This window comes from Pan troglodytes, chromosome X (genome assembly GCF_028858775.2).
Source record: "Pan troglodytes isolate AG18354 chromosome X, NHGRI_mPanTro3-v2.0_pri, whole genome shotgun sequence".
NCBI lineage: Eukaryota > Metazoa > Chordata > Mammalia > Primates > Hominidae > Pan > Pan troglodytes.
The window spans coordinates 70,640,295-70,655,686 of record NC_072421.2 but is presented as its reverse complement, the minus strand read 5'-3'; the positions used below and the strand labels follow the sequence as shown (position 1 = coordinate 70,655,686).

The 15,392-nt window shown below is 45.8% G+C and overlaps 1 protein-coding gene across 4 annotated transcripts in view; it reads right to left on the bottom strand.

Moving 5' to 3' along the window:
* Positions 1–6,809: 6,809 nt before the first annotated feature.
* DMRTC1B (DMRT like family C1B) overlaps positions 6,810–15,392 on the bottom strand; it is a 72,514-nt gene continuing 63,931 nt past the window's right edge. For 2 of the 4 annotated variants that reach the window (XM_054677075.2, XM_054677076.2), the window contains 6 exons: positions 10,400–10,557; positions 10,042–10,100; positions 9,594–9,727; positions 8,663–8,723; positions 8,331–8,478; positions 6,810–7,345 (listed from right to left, as the gene is read on the bottom strand). In XM_054677075.2, the coding sequence (XP_054533050.1) occupies positions 7,233–7,345; positions 8,331–8,478; positions 8,663–8,723; positions 9,594–9,727; positions 10,042–10,100; positions 10,400–10,463 (579 nt within the window). In that variant the 5' untranslated portion in view covers positions 10,464–10,557 and the 3' untranslated portion in view covers positions 6,810–7,232. Of the gene's footprint in view, positions 7,346–8,330; positions 8,479–8,662; positions 8,724–9,593; positions 9,728–10,041; positions 10,101–10,399; positions 10,558–12,766; positions 14,566–15,392 lie in introns of those variants that run through there. The other 2 variants (XM_054677074.2, XM_054677077.2) reach the window with 2 other exon arrangements.

Below are 15,392 nucleotides of genomic sequence, written 5' to 3'. Positions count from 1 at the left end.
CCTGCCCCCAGCGGGTCTGTGAGTTAATACCTCGCGAATAGTCTACAGTTTTTGGTAGTTGTCTGAGCTAGAAAACTTGTACCTGTAAAACAAAAGACAGCACTGAGGACTGAAACTTGTCTCTTTTTTGAACAACTGTGCAAGAAAATATATCCCTTTTTTAAAAACGTCGGTTATGGCTAAACTACAATCTAGTGTCTAGAATTACAAAAAATAAAATGAAATCAAAGATTTCTCGCTAGAAAATGAAATGTTAGGAACAGTATTAAAAATATAGGTCCTACCCCCAGTGACACATGGAGCCCGGTACAGTACCTATTGTTAACAGGACACACAGCTTAAGGAGGAACCACATCAAATCTTCAGCTAGACATACATATCCAGCCTCAGAAGCGCAAAAAAAAAAAAAAAAAAAAAGAAAAAGAAAAAAAACAGAAAGAAAAACAAAAAACAAAAAACAAAAAAAAACACCACCAAACAAAGACACTCATGTGGAGTCAGGTTCATGCCATGAGTGCTGTAACCAAGATTAAAAAGATCTCAGTTTTTCTTTTTAGATTTTTGATAGTGACAACACTAGCCATTATGCTCCCCCTAAAAGCTCTCAATTCAAAGTCAGAAACATGAATGTTTTTACATCAGAAATAACTGATATACCTGCCATCCTCTATAAAGTTTAAGACTTACCCTGTGAACATTGCACTGATGAAGCCTGCCACGACTTACAGAGCTTGAGGAGAATTCAATGTTGTGCATCAGCACAGCTGGGTCGGCAGTTTTCTTTTCTTTTCCTTTCTTTTCTTTCCTTCCTTCTTTCTTTCTTTCTTTCTTTCTTTCTTTCTTTCTTTCTTTCTCTTTCTTTCTTTCTTTTCCTTCCTTCCTTCCTTGCTTCCTTCCTTCCTTCTTCCTTTCTTTCTTTTTCTTTCTTTTTCCTTCCTTCCTTCCTTCCTTCCTTCCTTCCTTCCTTCCTTCTTTCTTCTTCTTTTTTTAATATCAACACTTTGAATATATCATCCTACTTGCTTCTGGTCTGCAAAGTTTCTTCTCAGAAATCCATTTATAACATTATGAAAGTAGCCTTGTATGTGACCAAATGTCTCTTGCTGCTGTTGAGATTCTCTCTTTGTCTTTGTCTTTAGGCAGTTTGAGTATAACGTGTGGTTCTCTTTGGATTTAACCTTGGTGGGATTTTTTGAGCTTCTTGGATCTTTGTGTCAATTTTTTTTTCCGCAGATTTAGGAAGTTTTCAGCCATTACTTCTTCAAATCAGCTCTCTCTCTTTCTGTCTTCTCCTACTGAGATTACCATAATGCATATACTAGTTCACTTGATGGTGTCCCAAAAGTCCCCTAGTCTATCTTCACTTTTCTTCATTCTTTTATTCTTTTGCTCCTCTGACATGATGATTTTAAATGACCTGCCTCCAAGCTTGATAATTCTTCTGCCTTATCAAGTGGTCTATTGAACACCTCCAGTGAATTTTGCAGTTAAGTTATTGTATTATTTTTTCATCTCTAGAATCTGCGTGGTTCTTTGTTATAGTGTTAATTTCTTTGTCAATATTCTCATTTCGTTCATGCTTCATTTTCCCGATTTCATTTAGTTGTCTCTCTGTGTTCTATTTTAGCTCATTGAACATCTTTATGACAATTACTTTAAATTCTTTGTCAGGCAGCTCTTAGGTCTACATTTATTTAGGGCTGGCTCCTGGAGTGTTGTTTTGCTCCAGTGACTGGGCCATCTTCCCCAGTTGATTTGTATGTCTTGAAATCTTTTGTTCGGATTTGGGCATTTGAAGAAACAATCACCTCTCCCAGTCTTTGCATACCAGCTTGGTGCATAGGAAGACCTTCGCCAATTGGCTGGAGGTTCTAGGACCTCTCAAACCTTTTGTAATGCCTTGTTGCCCCTGGCATCTACCTACATAACTGCAGCTCTTACCTGCTGTGCACTTTCGTTTTCAGGAGCTTCCAGACTCTATCTCAGGTTGCTTCAGCCTTCCAAGTCAGGCAAGACAGAAACCAGTCCCTCAAATAGCCCCCAAACAAGCCAGAACGTTGTATGCATGGTCCACTCTCTTGTTTTTATCCCAAGGGAGGGGCCCAGAATTCATGATTTTTTTTTCCTAGTGTTCCACACTACACCATGTAGAGGGAGGGGCACAAGGGGGATGCTGAATGCTGGGAATTTTCCTACCCCTGTCACTGGAATCCCTTCTTGGTTTTACAAGGGCCAATGTGCTGTAGCTTGTCCAGTGATCTCTACAATTCTCACAGAGGTATTTAGGTTTATATAATGTTGTTAAGTTAATGTCTCTATCAGGGAAGGAGGGACTGTAGCTTTCTTGACTGCTGTCATGCTGATATCACTCCCATGGGGGAACTTTTTAACAAGTGGTATTGGAAAAACTGGATCTCTTCCTCACACCATACACGAGGATACATTTCAAGTGGACCAGTGTTTACAGTGTGACAGGAGACAATCTTCTCTATATTTAGAGTGGGAAATCTTTCCTAGCTATGACTAAAAACCCAAAAGATATAAGGCAAAATATTGATAAAGTTTATTAAGGAAACATAAAATGCTTTTGCATGGCAAACAATGAAACAAAACACCATCAATGAGGTAAAAAGATACATGACAAAGAGGAAAAATGATTTACGACTTATATCAGAAGAAAAGGTAAATGTCCTAATATATCCCTAAGACGTAAAGAACTTTTCTTGGAAAGGAGAAAATGCCAAGGCCCCTATACTAACTGGGCCAAAACTATAAACTAAAAGTACATAAGAATAAAGAAAACAGGAATTTCTCTTAACCGTATGGAAAAGATGTGCAGCCTTGCACATGTGAAGGGAAACGCAAGCTAATGTATGCACTGATATATCATTTATCTCCTATCAGATGGGCAAATTCAAAAATCTGGCAATACTACTGGTGAGATGCTGGGAAAACTTTCTTTCTCCGATATTGATGGGGAAAAGGCAAATGGTCCATCCTTCTTGAAGAGGTATTTGACAGTAATGAGCAAGATACCTTGTGTTTTCACCTTTTAAGCAGCAATGGTACATCTAGGGATCAATCCCAAAGATGTAGTGATATAAAAATTGCTAAAGATTATGTCAGGAGCCTATCCATTGCAGCCATATTTAAAATAATAGCGAGAGCCAGGTGCGGTGACTCACGCCTGTAATCCCAGCACTTTGGGAGGCCGAGGCAGGTGGATCACCTGAGGTCAGGAGTTCGAGACCAGCCTGGCTAGCATGGTGAAACCCCGTTTCTACTAAAAGAAAAAATAAAATAAAATAATAGCAAGAATAGAAACAACCAGAGTGTCCATCAATAGAAGACCAGTTGACCACACTATGGTAGGTCCACACAATGGAGTACCCTCTAGCTGTCGTGAGGAGTGAGGGATGTCTGCAGGGAGGACTGTGGAGTGATCTCAAGGATATCTTTTTTTTTTCTGAGGTGGAGTCTCGCTCTGTCGCCCAGGCTGGAGAGCAGTGACGCGATCTTAGTTCGCTGCGGCCTCTGCCTCCCGGGTTCAAACAATTCTCCTGCCTCAGCCTCCTGAGTAGCTGGGATTACAGGCGCCCACTACCACGCCTGACTAATTTTTGTATTTTTAGTAGAGACGGGGTTTTACCATGTTGGCCAGACTGGTCCCAAACTCCTGACCTCAAGTGATCCACCTGCCTCGGCCTCCCAAAATGTTGGGATTACAGGCGTGAGCCACCACGCCGGCCTCAAAGATTTCTCTTTTTTCACTTTTAGTAACTTTGTTTATTCATGTGTCTTTAACCACTTCAGTACATGCATTACATTGTAGCTAACGCATCTACTCACTGAAATAACACAGTTCTCAACGTGGGGAACAAGTGGCATTTATAGAAATTTTTCTTATATGTGTGACTTTAAATGCTTCACAAGATGCATAATAGTGTGGTCAGTACATCCATTCACTGAAATAACACTGTTCTCAGCTTGGCGATCAGGTAGCCTCAAGGATGTGTTTTTAAGTTTTTAAAAAAGGCAAGGTGGAGAAGTTTATGTACTAACAGCTTATGCAGCATCTATCTAAGCAGGAGGCGGGAGTGTAATGAATGTCAGTCTCTCTAAAGAGAGATACAGGTCCAATGGCCAGGTAATACCGGTTGCCCCCATTTCTTTAGCCTTTAAGAAATCTGTTGACAAAAAAGAAAAGAGAAATCTGTTGAATATAACCGTGTATGGATGGGTTTTGCCAATTCTGAGATCCCTACCACTCACCTCTACCCGACTTTGGCCCCCTCCAAGAATGCGCATTCCCACATAAATGGTTTTGACTGTTTATTCCGCTCAATATTTGTCCCAGGTCTTTCCATTTTTTAATTTAAAAATAATACTTTCCCATACATTTTAGGCTGTTCTTGATCAGAAACCAGCAGTAGCAGCCCTTTATGGCCCTGCAGTGTTAGCGGAACCTACTTTGGAAAAGCTGTCTTTCTGGGCAAGGGTTGAAAGTGGCGGAGTGCTGGAGCTGGCTCTTACCAGAACATAAGAGCCAACCATAAGATTTTCAAGAATTTTGTGAGCCAGTTGTTAAATACAGCCATTATTAAAAACTACATTATATAAACTAACAATCACATCAATTATATTGAAAACAAACATAATATATGCTAAAAAATATCAATCCCTAATTATTTTTCTACGTTGTACTGTTATCTGTGTTCTTGTGGTTATTTACATTTATGGTATCCGAATGGTAAAAATACATCTCTTCCCAACTCTGCGTTCACTGACATCACTTTGATATCTTGCATTCAGCAAATGCAACAACCCAGGGCATTTCCCCCAACCTTCCTTTCCCCTGAGAGCCAGTTGCTAAACCTGTACCTGCACACTAATGGTTGAAATTGATCCACTCTACAGAAGCTCTGATGTGATGGGTATGCTCAGATCTAACCAATGCTGTTATGTGACATACACGAGTCAAGACATAACTCACAGTGCTCTACACAGCCATGTTTTAAATCTATGAACAGGGGTAGTACACGGCTAAGGGAAGTACACGAAAAAGGTTTGATATTTAACATTCACAAAGATGTCCTAAGATGCCAAAAATACACCATTATGAGACTTTAGAAAAAGTGTGTGTGTGTATGGGGGGAGGGGGGCATCAGGAAAATAAAAGGGGACAGGGAAAAGGGCCTCACTGCTTCCCCCAATGCCCATCACTTTATTTCTGTTTTTCCTCCCTCTTCTCATGCCACATCCTTTAACCAAAATAGGCCTCCTCTTTCACCCAAGTCAACTGTGGGACTGTGGTGTGCCTAGGACACGATTTCATAGCAGGATCTTCGTCCTCTTCCAGGTACTACCGCTTCATTCCTCCAGAAATATGTGGACTTGTTCATCCATCACTAGGAAAGGAGGGGCTTTGGGATCATTTGTTCGAGTAACAAATCAGGGAAGGAAGGAAGGTGTGAGATGGACTTCAGTCTAGTCTTGCTCCGAGTCTGAGTGACTTTGCACGTTTGTTTCTCTGCCATCAGATCAAGAATATAAGAATCCTGACTTCTCGGGGTCTCAAAAAAGAAAGGACAAGTTGTAATTGGATGTCATCCGAATCAATTGTCTTGGGTAAAGTACTGGGAGGGAAGAAAGGAGGGAGATAATAGCATGGAAAAGGGCCCATATCCAGGCATGTCCAATTGAGCTTTCTTTCTGCCTGGTGGGGGGTCTCCAGGTCTTCATTTGTTTAGAATATCAGCAGAGGACTGGGAAACCAGTGCAGGTAAGAAAGATCTGATCGATTACTACATATTGTTGTTACCTTGAGTAAGAAATAAAGGGACTATTTTGGAAAAACCCTCTGACTGATGTTTGTTGCTTTGAGTTTTGAACCTTTTATTCAATGCTTTATTTAAAAATCGAATTATTCGCTGATTTAGGGCCTGATAAAGACAAGGGAGTGTTCGCTGATCTTTGGCTTAAAATTTCCCCCAAACCACTTCTGCAAGTCTCTTTCATTCTTTGAGTGTGTTTCCTCATAGGCAAAATGGCAATAATAATGCTTAGCTTGCAAAGTTGCCGTGAGGCTGTATGTGCTTAGTGCGGTGAGCACAGAATAAATAAAAGGTAGTGATGCTTCCTCATATTTCATGGGTCCTTCAAAAACAGGGTCTGAGTCTAACTCATTTCTCCTGTTTGATTCTTCTTGTCCTGATTGGCCTCAGTTTCCCCCACTGTAAAATTCACATTGGTCTAGAATAAAACTGGCATTTCCCTTGGCCAAAACTGTCCTTCATGGAAGTTTGGTCTGGCCCAGATATAGGACTTAAAGAAGAAACCCGAGCCAACGTTTAAAGTTGAGTGATTTTATACAGAAATCTAGAATTCCATCTTCTCTTGAAAAAACAGTCAATTTGGCCACCATGAGTCGCTATCCCTGCATGGCAACAATTGCCTGGAGCCAAGCAGCAGCTGCCCACTTACGCAGAGCATACACTGTCAGTTTGGCCAGAGGCCATCGGGCCTGCTCTACTCATTTACATGATCTGCTTGATCCTACAGGCATTGCCACTTACGGCCCTCTGGGCAACTGGAAACAGTCTATGCCAGGCAGAGGGTAGGTACTTCATTGCTCAATGAATACATACCCTACTCTTTTTCCTCTACCATTTTCTTATCTAGCCATGTTAGGAAATCCCAGTTATTGGATAAGGTGATTCTCACTTTGAAACATGAATTGAACAAATCGGTTAGAGTCGCGATAGTCTGGGTTATACTGTGGTAACAAACAACCCGTATATCACAGTGCCTTATAACAACAACGGTTTATTATTTGTTCACGTACATAAACCTAGACACAAAGTGAAAACATCTTCATGTTTCCACATGCAGGGGTATACACATGAGTGCACAGGTATGTCAGCAATCACAAGACGAATAAAAACTCTGGCATATGAACTCACACAGAACCCCACTGAGAGACTGATCAACTTAGATTGCACAATCCTGTCTTTATGAGACAGAAAAAGGCCCCAGCATCCAAAAGAGTAAGGGACAGAGGTACAAGAATATCCACCCTCAGCCAAGGAGTTGCCCCATATAATAAAAAGCTTATAAAACACCTGAAGGCTTTAAAAAAAGACGTTAAGCGTTTTGGACGTTAACCATTTTGCACATTCAGAAACTGGATACCAAATAGGCAGTGCTCTATTGAGGCCTCCTCCTCTGGGTTCCTAGCTCAAGAGGGAGATGCATCCCAGATGTCCAATAGGCAGCGAGATGGAGCTGGCTGGCCTGGGGCGGAGAGAGGGGCTGGGAGGCTGGAATCCTTTATCTCCAGCAGGAGCTGTGGACAGAAAGGAAGGGGCCAGAGCCAGGTCACATCCACATCCCCTTCCAGATCTACTCTTTTTATGCGTCCCGCCCAACCAAAGATTTGTCACCTGGACTGTTGCATAGACCTCTTCCTCTCTGATTTCCCCATCTCCCATCTTGCCTCCCCGAATCCTTCCATCAAAGCCACCACAACTCTTTTTGTCAAGCTCAGGGTCTCTGAAATTGTTCTCCCTAGCTCAGAAAATGTTCCCTGGCTCCTCACTACCCACAGTTGCTGGTCCAGCCTCCTAAGCCTGACCTGTCAGACCTCTGTGATTGGTATCCTCTCCAGCCTCATCCCTTTCTGTTCCAGCAGTCCCTCCAGGGGTGTTTCTTCACTGACACACCATGCTCCATTCACCATTTGGATCTGGGAATGCCTAGCCTTCCCTCCCAGCCTCCCCAGTTGTTTATCCCCCCTCGGAGCTCCTCCAGCCCCTCCTCTCTGGGCACATCGTTAAAATTTGGCCACAAAACACAGCTTGCAAGGGCATCCAGGCTCCACATCTAGACTGGAAGCTCCCGGAAGGCAGAGACCAGACCTCCTTCCAGACCAAGCCTTTTATCACCTCTGTATGTCCTCCCCAGACCACAGTAGGCCACAGGGGGCTGAGCATAGACCCTGGGCTGAAAGTCAAGAGGGCCGGTTCTTCCACTTGATATGCTGCATGCATATCAGAGAGGGCAAGTCCCTGCCACTCTCAGGGCCTCAGCTTCCTTCTTTCTTGACATCAGGGCACTGAACGCTTGCTGTTGCGCACAAAGCTCAATAAACCGAAGATTCAACAAACAGCCCTCAACTACCATCTCGGGAGTCATACTGAGGAGCTTGGGTGCCTGGCCCCAAGGAGATTCAACTTACTGACTCTGATTTTTCAGTTAGAACCTGCTTACCACAACGACCCCCATTCCCCAGCTATTCCCACCCTGTATTCTCCTTTCAGGGAGCAGGCTACCTGGTGGGTTGCAAGGCTGGTGCAGGGAGATGGAGTCAGGAGGGGCCTGGGCAGAGTTTCTCAGAGTCAGCAGAGCCTCAGCGGCCTCCAGCTTCCGCTGCCACTCTGAGTGGGCAGAAACCAAAGCCTGGTCAGAGACTTTGGGGACCTGGAAAGGAAAGTGCATGAGAGAATAGGCACTGGGAAACTACACCTCTTCCCAATACGACAAGTGCCCCTTCAGCCCCCTGTTCCCTCAACCTCCTCCCCCACTCCCACCAAGGCCTTCTGCTCTTCCCATCCACTAAACTCCGCCCCTCCCAGGGTTCTGGACCCCACTACTTTCCCAGGACCTGTGGCTGCAGTAGAAGAGGGTCAAGGGTGGCACAGGGCTGGAGGATCAGAGTTGAGCATCTAGAAACAAGGAAAGGAGAGGCCAGGGGATTAAATCCGCTGGCGGACACATACTACCAGTAGACAGAAAGAGGGGCAGGATTTTGCAATATCTGGATGTGAGAATCCCAATGCCTGCTGGACCATCAGTCATTGTGGCTGGGGCAAGTCCCTTCTCCTGCTTGGCCAGGTTTCTTTTCCATACCTCTTTTTCCTGACAGGGACGCTTATTCCTACCAGCTCTTTCCTCCCAGGGCAATGGTGAAAATCATGGGAAATTACAGGTGCCCGTGTTTTAATTTGCAAAACACCTGGAGAGATGTGATTACTGTCCCTCTTCAGGGACTGGTTCTCACTTCCATATTGCCCAGTCCCCATGGGTCTTGAAGGGTCTCCAGGAAGCTTTCTCTAATGGCCTCTGGGCTTTGCCCTGGGCCTCTGTGGCCCTCGCCAGCACGGACCCCACCTTTCAGCAGGACCTTCTATCCCATCCACCTGTTTCATGTGGCATAACAACCCCCATTTGTTGAAGCCCTACTATGTGGCAGGCCTTGTGCCAGTTCCCTTTTCAATGCTATGGGTATAGAATATTGTCCTCAGTACATCCATAGGTAAATGGAGGTTCACACACATAAAGTCACTTGTCCAAAGTCTCACAAATAGAAAATAGCAAAGCTAGGAGAGCCCTGTCCTCGCCCGTTAGTATTAGATGCTGCCTTGCCCTCCTCCTTCTTCTCCTCCTCCTCCTCTCCCTCCTCCTCCTCCTGCTCCTCCTCCCACTCCACCTCCTCTTCCTCCTCCTCCCCCTCTTCCTCCTCCATCTCCCATGGCATCAAGGACAAGGTTAGGCACACAAGACACAACCTGCTCCATGGTCCTCACGCTACTCACATGCTGGGCAGGGCAGGGGCCCTGTGGGGATCCCCAGAAGGAGAAACCAGTTGCTGCTCCAAGGTCACTGGAGTACAGGGCAGAGACAAAGGTTCTGGGGCCTGGCCAAGCAGCAGAGCCCCTTGGGAGCTCCCCTGCAGGGGCAGAGAGCACAGGTTGCAGTCAGGTACCAGGCCAGCCATGGAGAGAGGAGGTGTGGACATGTTTTAGGATGAGGATAGGAGCCTAGAATGTCAGAGCTCCGAAGACCTTGAAGACCAGCCAGTCTTGCCTTTCATTTTGCAACTGGGGAAATTGAGGCCCAGGGAGGAGAAGTGATATTTCCCAAGGTCACATGGTGAGCTGGTGATAGGATTGGAGATGAAACCCATGTCCTTGGGACACGGTGAAAGATGTCTGGACAGTGGCTGGGTGGGAGCCTGCCCGACTGGTCACCGACTCTCCTTACCTCCTCGGGGGCTGTGAAGATGTGGGTCTCGGGCTGCAGCATGTTATTCTCCTTCCCAGCTGTGAAAGACCAGGAACAGCTTTGGTGAGTCTTTCCCCCAACCCCACCCCACTTCACCCCACCTCCAGTCGCAGTTCTCATCTCACCATGGAGCTCTTCGATTGCCCTGTCCCCCAGCTCTCTCCTTCCTACAAACACTTGGTAGACAACATTGGTGACATTTTGCACCTGGGCACACTAAGGTCCAGGGAGCAATTTGCCCCAGGTCGCACTGCAATTCTGTGACAGGACTGGTGACAGAACCACTCATGCTTCCTCCACCCAAACTCTGGCTCCCTCCCTTGCCAGAAACACTCACTGAGGGCTCCTGCTCTGATGGTCAAATTCCTGACACGGATGGGAGCTTTGGGAGGGGCAGCCATACTCCTTATTGGTCCTTGAGCCAGGTGTCTCTTTGATCGTGCCCGCTGCTCCCTCTTCAAGGCACTCACAGCAGGCAAGACCCTGAGGCGTTCTCTGAAGTAAAGGATTGCAGGGCTAAGATTAGTCCCGTTTAGAGGAGGTCCGGCCCCTCCGCATCTCAGACACCATACTCATGAGAAGAGGGCACAATTGTGACACTCGCAGGCCTGGAAGAGGCAGAAATGCTTGTGGCCCCTGATTTGGGCAGTGATACCCAAATGGTTGTGGCAGCGGTCACAGCAACCTATAGCTCTTCTGGGGCCAAGTTCAGTCCCCCATGGGGCTCCAGTCTGACGCCCTGTGGTGCATTCAGAGTCACAGGGGCAGCAGGGTGCAGCGGGTATTTATTTGTCCTCAGTACATCCATAGGGAAATGGAGGTTCAGACACACGGGATCCATGCTTCTAGGGTCAGGAGCGGAGGTCAGAATGGCCACGTGATCCCCTACCCCCAACGTACTTCCTCTGCCCTTGGAAAACCCTATCTGAGGTGGCTCAATGCTCCTTCTCCATCCTTCTCACCGCTGGAATCAGATTGCCTTCCCTCCCCTTCTTCTCCCATGGTTTTCGCCAACCTTCACTGCGACCCCCTTGCTGATGTTGCCTCCTTCCCAGAAGCCCCACTCACACATAGCCCCCTCCCAAGAAACTCTTGGAATGGATCCCATACCCATTCAATGCAGTCATTATTCTCCTTGCTTACCGTCACTTCACCATAGACCCCACTTTCAGGCATGCACATGCACTCCCCTGCCCTCTTCCACCATTACTACACCCCCTTCTTGTGTATCATCCTGCACTCTGCCAAACCCAAGTATTATTCCTGGCATCCACTTCACCAATTCTCTTCCGAACCTCCTGCATTCATTCACTCCCCGCACAGGATTTTGTGCCACCAGCACTCAATTCCATTGTCAGTCTCTTCTATGCCCTATATTCAATTTTCCCCTCACATTTCATGCTGGTTCATGCTGATTTTTTTCTTGTACTCCACCTTACACTTAATTATTCCCTTGCTCCCCCTTTGAGCTGATTTCCCTCTTGTATCCCATGAAATCATATTGTTCTCCTGGATCCCTGGCCCTCTTTCAGTTACTAATTTCATTCATCCCTTCATGCATTCCCCCCCCCGCCTTTTTTTTTTTTTTTTTTTTTTTTTTTTTTTGAGACGGAGTTTCACTCGTTACCCAGGCTGGAGGGCAATGGTGTGATCTCGGCTCACTGCAACCTCTGCCTCCCGGGTTCAAGTGATTCTCCTGCCTCATCCTCCCGAGTAGCTGGGATTACAGGTGCCTGCCACCACGCCTGGCTAATTTTTTGTATTTTTTTTTTTTTTAGACGGAGTCTCGCTCTGTCGCCCAGGCGGGAGTGCAGTGGCGCAATCTCGGCTCACTGCAAGCTCCGCCTCCCGGGTTCACGCCATTCTCCTGCCTCAGCCTCCCGCGTAGCTGGGACTACAGGCGCCCGCCATCACGCCCGGCTAATTTTTTTGTACTTTTAGGAGAGACGGGGTTTCACCGTGTTAGCCAGGATGGTCTCGATCTCCTGACCTCGTGATCCGCCCGCCTCGGCCTCCCAAAGTGCTGGGATTACAGGCGTGAGCCACCGCGCCCGGCCATTTTTTGTATTTTTTAATAGAGACGGGGTTTCACATGTTGGCCAGGCTGATCCACCTGCCTCGGCCTCCCAAGGTGCTGGGATTACAGGTGTGAGCCACCGGGCCCGGCCGATTCCCTTGATTCTTCATTCAGCAGGTACCTGTTGAGCCTCCTATGAAGTGTCAGGTTCTGATCTAGCCAGTAGGGAACTCCTCAGTGCAGTAGTGTTTCTCTTGGACTGACACACCTTTTCTGCTTTCATGAAAACCCACACATTCCCTCCACAGCCTCCCCAAAATCTTCCATAATCCTCTCCACACTTCAACAATTGTGCTTGAGGACACCATTTCCCCCCACCCCCACCCCACCCCACACACGCAGTCCCACCACCCTGGAGCGCACCACTTCCTCAGGAAGCCCAATCATCCACTCCCTCCCGGACCTCCGAATCAAAAGCAATCCCATGAGCCCTGCCTCATTGGCCAAAGGCCAGGGCTCAGGGGGCTGGAGCAAGGAGTCCTCCCAAAAGGGATTCCGGGAGAGCTGAGGGCGCGATGGGACATCAGGAGCAGTTGGGGGTTCCCTGCTGAGGTAGCAGAGAGGGGAAGGGGTTGGGAATCTGGCTCAGGAGGGTGGGAGGAAATAAGAGGCGTGGAGAACGAGGACCTAATTCTGATGTCAGCCTGTGGTTGCCTCAGCCTCCGGCAAGTCAGAACCAGTCAGACGGTCTGAGGGAAGATCCAGCTTCTGCTTCCCTTCCCGCTCTTGCCACAAAGGCCAATGAGCTCTTGCGCTGCCTTCGACCTCCCGCCGCTGTGGCTGGCGACCAATGAACCTCGAGATCTCTTGACGCTCACGTTCTGAGGCCACGCCCCCATCACCTCCCGGTAGCTTCTCCCGATCCCTGTACTAGGTCAGTCAAGAAATCGTGAGGTGATCGTTGAGCTTTATGCTCCCCAGGGCTTGTTTCCCAGATTAGTCTCCCTTTGGGTGTGAAATATTTGGTGTGCATGCATTTATAACTCATGTACTTGGTATTTTGTAATTTACCTTTTAAAAATTCAGCATGTGATTAAAGATCGATCCATATTTCCATGCCGCGGATTCCCAATCAGTGGTGACTTTGCAACCCCCAGGGAACAATGCTTGGAGACACTTTCGTCCATATTTCTGTGTCTCTGTTTATGAACTCCCTGTTATGTTCCACAGATAAATGTGTCTATTCCTGTACCACTACTAAATTGTCTTAAATTTTTTCACTTCGCAATACATCTTGACATCTGCTAGGGCAAGTCCCTGCATGGTGTTCATCATCTCCAAACACATCTTTGCTATTCTTTGCCATTCTTTGCCTTCTTGTCCTTCCGCACGAATTAGTATGCAATGTCAAGTCTCCCCAGACTCAGTCGTAACAGCTTTGGATTGCATTTTCACTGAATCTATGGATCAGTTAGGGGGAGAATCTACTATCTGTAGAATACTCAGCCTTCCTGTTCGCCAACTTGGGATGTCTCCACTTATGTGCGTCCTTAATGTTTTAATCTTTCAGTTCAGTTTTTAGTTTCATCTTTTGTATATTTAGATCTTGCACATCATTTATTGTATTTATTCCAAGATACTGTAGATCGTTGCTGTTCTTGTACTCGATGTCTGTTTAAAAGGACAATTTCTATTTGGATCGAATTTACAGAAATGCCTTTAACTTTTAAAAACGTAACTTGATCTTAAAGTCTGTCAACATGCCAAACTCTATAGTAGGAGTTCTGGGATTATCTGTGAGTTTATGCATAGTAGAAATAGAATTGAAGTTATGGGGGTTTTTGTTTGTTTGTTTGTTTGTTTGCTTGTTTTGGTTGGTTGGCTGTTTGTTTTTTAACAGCGCTGGCTAGGAAATTTAGTACAAGATCTAATAGCGACAGCAAAATTGGGCTTCTTTGGGTTGTTCCGGATTTTAAAAGGAATGCTGCCAGCATTTCCATATTAATATTGTTTCCTTGTGTTTTCCTTAACTTTTCGTTTCCTTTTCTTTGCTTTCCTTTCCCTTCCCTTCCCTTCCCTTCCTTTCCTTTCCGTTCTTTCCTTTCCTCCTTCCTTCCTTCCTTTCTTCTTCCTCTCTCCCTACACCACACCACCTCCACCCCCGAATGTCTTAGGCCTTTTGTCCTTCTGCATAAATTAGCATGCAATTTCAAGTTTCCCAAAAACTCGGTTGTAACAGATTTGGACTGCATTTTCACTGAATCTATGGATCAGTTATGGGAGAATCCATTATCTCTAGAATACCCAGCCTAGGTAACTTCCAGGTTTTTTCTAAAACCTTCAGCCAAGTTTAACTTATAATCCAAAAGGTTAAAAAATCATAAATGTATATCTTAATCAGTTTTCTATCTCTTTCTTTCTTTTCCTTTCTTTCTTTCTTTCTTCCTTACCCTTTCTTTCTCCCTTTCTCTCTCTCTTTCTCTTTCTCCTTCCTTCCTTCCTCCCTCCCTCCTTCCCTCCCTCCCACCCTTCCTTCCTTCCTTCCTTCCTTCCTTCCTTCCTTCCTTCCTTCCTTCCTTGGGTTGCTTTCTTTATTTGATTTGTAAACAAAGAAGAAACAAAAAAGCAGCCCCTCACTCTGTCACCCAGGCTGCTGAAGTGCAGTGTCGTGATCTTGGCTCATTGCAACCTCCACCTCCTGGGCTCAAGCAATCCTCCTGCCTCAGCCTCTCAAGTACCTGGGACTACAGGCACACGACCATCCCCAGCTAATTTTCGTATATTTTGTAGAGACGGGGTTTCTCCATGTTGCCCAGGCTATCGTGAACTCCTGGGCCCAAGCAGTCCGCCCGACAAAAGTGCTGGGATTACAGGTGTGAGCCACCAAGCCAGGCCTCTTAATGAGTTTTCAAAAATTAAATATACGCATGCAATTAGTATCTAGAACAGGCAACAAAATATATGAGCAACACACAAACCTCTCTCGGGTCCCCTTCCAGTTACAGCTTTGCTAATGTCAAACCAGCTTTCCTCTCCCATAGTAAATGTAACTTAGCTATGGTGTATTAATTTTTTTGTGTATGGTACATTAGAGCAGTGGTCCTAAAACACTAGCTTGCATCAGAATCACCCAGAGGGCTTGATAAAACAAAGATTTCTGAGCTCCGTATCTGTATTCTCAGACGACAAGATCTGGGGTGGGACCCAGAGTTTGCTTTGCTTTGCTTTGCTTTGCTTTTTCTCTTTGCTTTGTTTTGCTTTTTCTCTTTTCTTTTCTTTTCTTTTCTTTTTTTTTTTTTGTTTGACGGAGTTT